At 43.5% G+C, this 7,951-nt stretch overlaps 1 protein-coding gene across 3 annotated transcripts in view; it reads right to left on the reverse strand.

Annotated features, from left to right (window-relative positions):
* Nucleotides 1-328: 328 nt before the first annotated feature.
* LOC123079247 (protein TSS) overlaps nt 329-7,951 on the reverse strand; it is a 20,025-nt gene continuing 12,402 nt past the window's right edge. For all 3 annotated transcript variants that reach the window (XM_044501981.1, XM_044501980.1, XM_044501982.1), the window contains 6 exons: nt 5,296-5,427; nt 4,828-4,940; nt 4,563-4,653; nt 1,423-3,813; nt 1,242-1,307; nt 329-635 (listed from right to left, as the gene is read on the reverse strand). In XM_044501981.1, coding sequence (XP_044357916.1) covers nt 1,576-3,813; nt 4,563-4,653; nt 4,828-4,940; nt 5,296-5,427 — 2,574 coding nt within the window. In that variant the 3' untranslated portion in view covers nt 329-635; nt 1,242-1,307; nt 1,423-1,575. The remainder of the gene's footprint in view (nt 636-1,241; nt 1,308-1,422; nt 3,814-4,562; nt 4,654-4,827; nt 4,941-5,295; nt 5,428-7,951) is intronic.

Raw genomic sequence — 7,951 nt, forward strand, 5'->3', positions numbered from 1 at the left:
GTTACTCATAGTATGTGTAATATAACACATATCAAGACAAGATGAGTTTACAATCTAATAAGTAAAGTGTTGCATGACATCACACATATGATCACAATAGTAGAGGTAGTAGCATAAACTGTAACATATGCATGTTGTCCTGATCTAAGTTACTAGTGGGTAGTCTGAGCTGTCTGCCCGTCAACGGAGACCCGCATTGAATATGTGGCGGAGGTGTCGATGGACCCTTTTGAATGATCATCAATAATTTATTGGAAAGGGGAGCTGCTAGTGTACTTTTTTTGGTCAAACTCTCTATCAAAGAAAAATTATTGGGGGAGAGAAGAGCTGCTGGAGATACTCTTGTTACTATTCTCATCAAAAGAATAACATCAGTTTCTCTCACAAAAGACGCGAGAGATTATTACAGGATGCAGTGAGCAAACCAATTTCTAAATTTCTAGAAGCTAAGTTCCATACGACCAAAATTCAGCCCAGTTTTTTGAGGAAACCATTCTACTCAGTCTATCAAAATTGTAGAAAAGAATCAGCCTGCCATGTAGAGTATCTTTTTGCTAACACTACCGTCTTGTATTAGTTCCGGATCTCGCAAAACTCTCTGCAATCTTTTGCACTCCACAAGGAATTGTCGACATCTGAGAGCAATGTGCGAACAGAGAACAGTTAGCTAACACGTCACTACAAGAAAAAGTAGCTTGGAAGCTGCAAATAAATACTCCCTCCGTCCCAAAGTAACTGTCGCTATAATATGCATAGGCTGAACTATGATAGATGAAAGATGCTGTAATATGCTACTATTAATACATACTCCCTCCGTCCGAAAAAGCTTGTCCTTCAAATGGATGTATCTAGCACCTGGTGCTAGATACATCCATTTAAGGGACAAGCTTTTTCAGGTGCTAGATACATCCATTTGAGGGACAAGGTTTTTCGGACAGAGGGAGTAGATGAAAGATGTAACATGGAAACATTGTACTTTTAACATAGGCTGAACTGAGAAAATAAGGTAGGTTTTCTCCTGTCCATCCTTTTACTGGAGCAGTGACTAACTAACCCTCTCTTTACATGTGTCGTATCTGTGCAGGTCCCAAAGGTGCTTCAAAGAACAGTAATCTTTTTATATATGCTTATAGCAAGATGTAGTCATTACCAAGAGCTACACCCAAAACTGATCCGTATATGGGCTACAAACAAGTTCAACATGTAACAGGCTAAAATGATTACTGAGAAGGGAGCCATACCTGATTTGAAGTGGAAACAAAACACATCCATTTTTTCAGAGTAGCTTGGATTGAAGAATTTCAGATCTAGAAAATTGAAAAGCGACACCTAGCATATTAGATGATTGAGATCTATAATAGGGGAGCAAAAGAAAATTATTGGGGAGCAAAGACTTCTTACAATATTGGTAAAAATGATTACCTGGAACACTGAAGGAGCACTGTTGCTGCCTTCCGAATGCTCAAGACAAAAATAAGAGTGTCACATTTCAGTATCTTTCAAATGAGAGATCCATCGTAGTTCTCTTTGGGTAATGATGGTATAGGTCAATATTCGACTCTGGTGGAATATTTCTCAGTTGCCAGAAGAAACTACTTCAGCAAAAGAAACGTCCGATGGCCTGAAGATGTCATTCTCTCTGACTACTCTGTTGAAGTCAAGCTTGAAGGAACGTGAACTATATGTCTTGTTAAGCAAACTTATCGGGATCCTCAGAGTTTGCTTTCGCCTGCCTTTCCCCTTTACAAATATCCTAAAACTACCCTCATCTTCATTCTTCATGCTGCCTCCCAGCTTCGTTCCACCAATATCAAACATGCTATCTCCTGGCTTGTCAGGATTAAGTGCAGCATTAACAGCATCCTTTAACTCTTTGTCATGTTCCTCTCCCACAAATTTATTGCTGATCAAATTGCCACTGCATACCTCCACAGGGACCTCCAGTTCCTCCCTTACTGCAACCATATTGCTGTCCAGCGAAGGTCCTATACTAACAACAGCTGCATCAGATAGAACATGTGTATCTGCTAAAGACTGAGAAATAGTGTCAGCAACATGTGGGCTGGGGGTGTATGCGACTGGATGATTGTTTGACCATGGTGGTCCAGGCACAAACTCAGATGCAGCTGGGCTCATGTAAGGTTGCCATCCATAATGGTTAGGGCGAAAAATAGTGGTGTTCATGGGAAATGTGCTGCTTGGAACCATCTGCGGTTGACTATATGGTGGATAAAGAAATGGCACATGATGCAAGAGATTAGGAGACCGAGGAGCAGGGGGGTACAAATGATGTGGGGATGTGCACAGCGGAGGACCGTTTGGCACCATATTTGAATGTCCAGGATGCATGGAGACATTCATAGGCCAAGGGCCGACACCTGGAACAGCACCTGGTGGTGGGAGACCGACACTTACAGCAAGTGGGCTGAGGATAGCTGGAGGAGACGGATTGAATGGAGGTGCAGCAGCAGATAGCTTCTTATTAGACATCTCTCTTATATCAATATTACTTAGAAGCAAGTCAGGCTTTGACTTCTCACTTTCAACACCTCCAACGCCTCCCTTCATACTTACCGTATGTGCTGAAACTGTAATAGGTTCACTGTTAGTAGGTAGAGATTCTTCTAGAAATTGTATGCCAGACTTTCCACTATTTTCAGCTTCTGTGGGTACTGTTGAATCTGAGAACTCAGTGGCTGCACCAAAATTGTCACTGCTTGTTGGTTCTTGATCATTGTTACTGAGTAAGGCCGTGTCTGTCTTACTATCTGCAGGGCCACCAGCAGAAGGTTTTTCAGTATTTGATGTTAATTTATCTGGCAAACTATCTTTCCCAGTGTCGTCAATCTCATGTTCCCTATGTGACTCTTCTCTTTGTTCTGAATGCTGCATTTCTGTCGGCACAATGTTTACCTCTTTGGAATTATTGGTACTTGAGGACACGGACCTCTGGTCCACTTGAACTGCATCTACCAAGGAATCCTTCATTTCTTGTGCGATAATTTGACCAAGTGATGGTTGCAGTACATCATCTTTAGGTTTTTGTATTTGAGTCTTGGCTATTGTACCTGGACGTGCCAATGCAACATCTTTGTATGATGGTGGGTTTCCGGTACTTTCAACCCAAGGTCCATGTGGCTCACTTCCTTTCAGATCTGCCGTATGATTGTGTACATGTGAATACGCTATTTGGGGTTCTTCTTTACCACCCATCTGCTCTGTGAGCCTAGAACTATCTTGCACTTCTGCGGATGCTGTCCCTAGCTTAATCCGGTAGGTCATAGCCTTGTATATCTTACGACCAAACCTGGCACTTGATGTCTGGACTTTCATAGGCTGCTGAGGATCTGCGTATGCTGCAGGTACGATAGTTTTCTTCTTTAAGAAGTAATAACGGTTATTTGAATAGGAATTCCTTGGCTTATATTGGGAAGCATCTGTTGGAGCATGATTCTCAGGGTCATACGTTCTTCTGATGGCAGGACGGTAATGCTTTATCTGTTTTCCTAAAACTGCAGCTGTTTTAGGTCTTTGAACAGGCTGCCAGCCATCATCCTGTTCTTCATTAAAAACTTCCTCAGGTGGACTGATGTTCACCTCAGCTCTCTCTACCAGCTGTTCAGAAGGTGGTGAAGCCTCCACGGATAAAGGACTCTCTTTAACCTCAGTTTCAATAATATCCATGATCTTAGCACTATCATCTTGCAACGGCCCCTTAATTCGTTTTTCCTCGTCTGTGATTGCAATAGCAGAATCTCTTGGAGATATATCAGGACTTTCTATGTTTGAATTCTCACTCGAATGTGATAAAACCTGACAGGACGAGTATACAATGAATAAATTCTAAAGTGCCATGTACAGTAATGCTAAAATACTAAATGTCAAGTTACTCGAGTGATAACATGAATGCTTTCATGGAAGAAAAATGTAGTGTAACTTTTAGCATTGAGGAAAAAGGAAACCAGGTTCATTGAGTTCCAGATATACAGGAAGGGCCGGAATTGTGTAGTTTGAACACTGTCTGAATTGGTAGAACTGAAACTGCATAGACAGAGTAACCATCGAAATTACCTGACCAGATTATCTAACATCCACACTTACATGGTAGCGATATCAAGTACTACTTGATTGGATAGGGTAGTATTAACCATAGATATTCCAGTAAGCTGCTATCATGATAAGAGCTCTCCAGGAGTAGAAATCATATTGGTAACACTACAGAATAAATGAGAGCCACCGGCACAGGCTCAATCCACGAAAGATACAAAATATTATTGCATGTTATCTACTTAGTCATTATGTAAACCGAAATATACTATTTTGCTGCCTGTCAGCAATATTAACAAGAAATAACTTTGTTGTGAACAATTGTAAGTCTTCCTTTTTCTCTTTGAGAAACTGACCAATTGCACTATGAGTTAAATATTCATTTAATACTATTATACTATGGTAACCATCTCGCAGCTCTTATTTCTCTCTGCCTTAGTTAAACTTGTTCCTTAATGAGAACATAATTATTATCTTGAAAACAATTTTAGCCGAAGTAAAAATTAGCAACTAACCTTTATGCTTGAGTACCTCCTCTTGCCTGATTCAGAATCTCTTCCTCTGTTTTCTTTGTTGGGATTGATGTAATCAAGAAGATCAGATACACTGCAAGGGCAAACAAATACAGTTACTATAGCATCTCTATAGTCCAAAACAGTGTACATTATCCAAATATCTATGATAACTGATACAAGATTATGTGCTGTGCACTAGCTAGCACAGCACAATAGAAGTTTCTCTAGGATTAATTTTGCTTTCATTTGCAGAACTAAATCGCACCTTAGGTGTCCTTTACTAGCTATTGATGCATCGGGTTTTCGAGTTCCATTGCGGGCAGCTTCTTGTTGCTCAATTACTTTTGATTCAAAGTATTCAAGCCAGGCTGCAGCATCCTGTAATGTGGAAGGCAACAATATTAAGATTGTCCTTGCAAATAATTGAAAAGGGAATGGTTTTCTTCATATAGCTAAGGTAATAGTTCAAGTGGGAAAAGAATCGAGGTACTTCTGTTACTAACTAGATGCCGTTTGGGCATTGACTGGCTCTCGAATGCACAATTAGTATTACAGAAGTACTTTGATGGAAAATCTACTAATATTATTTTCATATTTAAAATAAAATACATTAGTTTATATTAGTGCTCAAAAGTTAATTCTTTTATACTAAATGTATTCTAAAATGACATCCATTGGTAACAGAGGGAGTAGGTTTTCAGCATTACAATAATATCATTTAGTAGAAGTAAACCTGAGTCCGAAGATCATCTGGTCCAAGCTTTGCACGAAGAATTTGCAAGGTTGTCTGCTCATGCTGAACACTCAACGAATAAGCTTCCATCAATGAGAGAGCAATGGCGATAGCATGGTAGCTTGCAGCAGTCTACACAAAACAGAAGAATATGTCACTTGAATCTAACAGTTAATCATGGAAAATGATAAAAAAAAACACTTATTTCTGGGTCTGAAATGCATCGAGGCACTTTTGCGTTTTCTTGAGTTGTGGAACATGCGAGCGACTGCTTCTCCCATACTCCCGTCATTGTCGGACGATGAGCCAGCACGGACACCCTCCGTCACTTCCTCGACTTAGTCCTCCGCACGCAACTTGGCGGGGCATCCAACACCGTTTACCCTGCCGCCGCGCTGGTCGCCAGGGGCAGGGCTGCGCATCCTGAGCCACTTGCGCAACAGCCGAGACCACCCCCTCCTCAACCGGTGCAGCAGTCGCCACCCCCGTCGCCGCACTAAGTGGCTAGGGACGCGGGTGGTGCTGCTAAGCTTCATGCACTAGCCAATGCAATCAAAAGTCCGAACTGATGAAAAGGGCTAGGCAATCCACATATACACTTCAACAGGTGCGACCGGTGCTGGCCACGCGCAGGGCCAGAGAGGTCTTCCCCCGGCAGCCTCCACGGCAAACCGGAGCATGAAGAGGACGCGGCTTCCATGACGTGAGGTGGCGCTATCCGCTCAGCCGACTGCGTCGCTAGCGCTGGCACCTCCGGTAGTCTGGCTCCATCCTGCTCTTTGAGCTCGGACCGGGTGGTAGCGGTGCCCGTGCCGTCTCTTCGGGCCACTCACATGCTCATCTTGCCCATGACTGTAGCGGCTCACCCCGTTGCTGCAGGCAGCGAGTGGGCCGACCCATGCCCATTCTTATTGGTCCGGAAAGGCACATCCTCGGCTATTGTCGGTACAGCTCGCCTGCTTGACATGATCAAGGCCAAAGCCAAGCAATGGGTGTCGACGGGTGCGAGGGGTCTGGCGGCTTTGCTCCAGGTGTTGGCCGTGTATAGAGATTAGAGGGATCGTGCTGTAATTATCGGGTGTTGCCCTTCTTAGGGCTTCTACAAACTCTTCTTTCTACCAATCCACCGAGACACAAAGCTTTTACCGAAAAAGGGTTTCCCCTGCTTTGTATTCCAAAGCAACAAACACCATACACATAGCATTGCTGGGGTGAGCAGCACATCAAGCCTAAAAGAAAAAGAAGAAACAAATGCCAACAACGGCAGCTCGACAAAGCGCGGATGACCCGCCACCGTTGCGCCCTCCGGAAACAAACCACCACAGCCCAAGGCTCCGCGCCGCATACCAAGCAGCACCTCCAAGAAGGGATGCGACGCCGACGACGTGCCCGGACGTGTCCTAGGGTTTCCCCCGGCACGCGGAGGGAAGTCGGGGATGGCTACCACCGACACCCTCTAGGAAGGAATGGTGGCACCCGCCGGTGTCACCGCATTGGAGCCGGACGGACCGGTACTGAGTGCACTAGGCCAACATATTGAAGGGTCCCTATCCAAACCTGTTTGGGAGAAGACGCGGTCAACCAATAGATGTGTAATAGTTTCCTCCACCTTATCACAGAGAGGACATTTTGTGGGGTGAGGTAGGCCTCAGCGTAACCAACCGAATGCTTCTCATAGCGATCCTGATGTAGTTCCTTGGTTATGCAAGTATCCAGCTAACTTGAAGCTCCATGCATGTGCCTGATACGTCTCAAATGTATCTATTTTTCCAAGCACTTTTGTTATGATTTTGTCCTCTTAACTTCCCGGCAGTTCTTTCCACACTTTTGCTATGATTGTGTTACATCTATTACATATTTGATTTCATCCATGCAACGTCCATTATTCACTCCCATGCCTACGCTTTTCATACTTGTTGATCTCTTTATGTTACTCTTGTTCTTGGCAACTGCCGGGAATTGCTGCTTTTGTTATTATTTCCGCAGCCACAACTACAATCACTGCATCGCTTTTGCTACTAGTAGAATATGTCGAGCAAGTATTCTTTTTCAGGTGTGGTTGAATTGACAACTCAACTCCTAAGACTTATAAGAATTCTTTGGCTCCCCTTGTGTCAAACCAATAAACTTAGTTGTAATACTTTCCTCAAAGATTGTTGCGATCCCCTACACTTGTGGGTCATTAATACCACACCCAATGTTGCTCATCATGATTCTACAATTTTTTTGAGATTAGAACCACGGATGTGCACACCACTATGAATGCACATACAATGTGGCAACATGAGGGGACAACCTTGTAAGCTCATATCTAGAATTGTGGAGGCCAGGAAAAATCTCCAGCTGCAAGGAGCATGAGGAAGTGCTTTCCCAAAAGGCGGATTTATGTGAGGACCAAGGCAAGCAAGAAAGACTTGAAATCTAATGCGTGGAATCATACTTCCATATCGTTGACAGATTTTTTTGTCGTGTCCTAATAGCGTTACTAGAATGAGTACATGGATTTGTAGTCGCGGGAACGTCACGTCAAGCTACCGGTGCATCTAGAACAAAGAATGGGACACACGATATAGCGAGGTTCAAGCCCCCAAGGTGGGTGAAAGCGCAACTTCCTGCCTTGCTATTTTTCTTATATGCGGGGATAATACAAGGGATC

This window comes from Triticum aestivum, chromosome 3D, assembly GCF_018294505.1.
Source record: "Triticum aestivum cultivar Chinese Spring chromosome 3D, IWGSC CS RefSeq v2.1, whole genome shotgun sequence".
Classification (NCBI taxonomy): Eukaryota; Viridiplantae; Streptophyta; class Magnoliopsida; order Poales; family Poaceae; genus Triticum; species Triticum aestivum.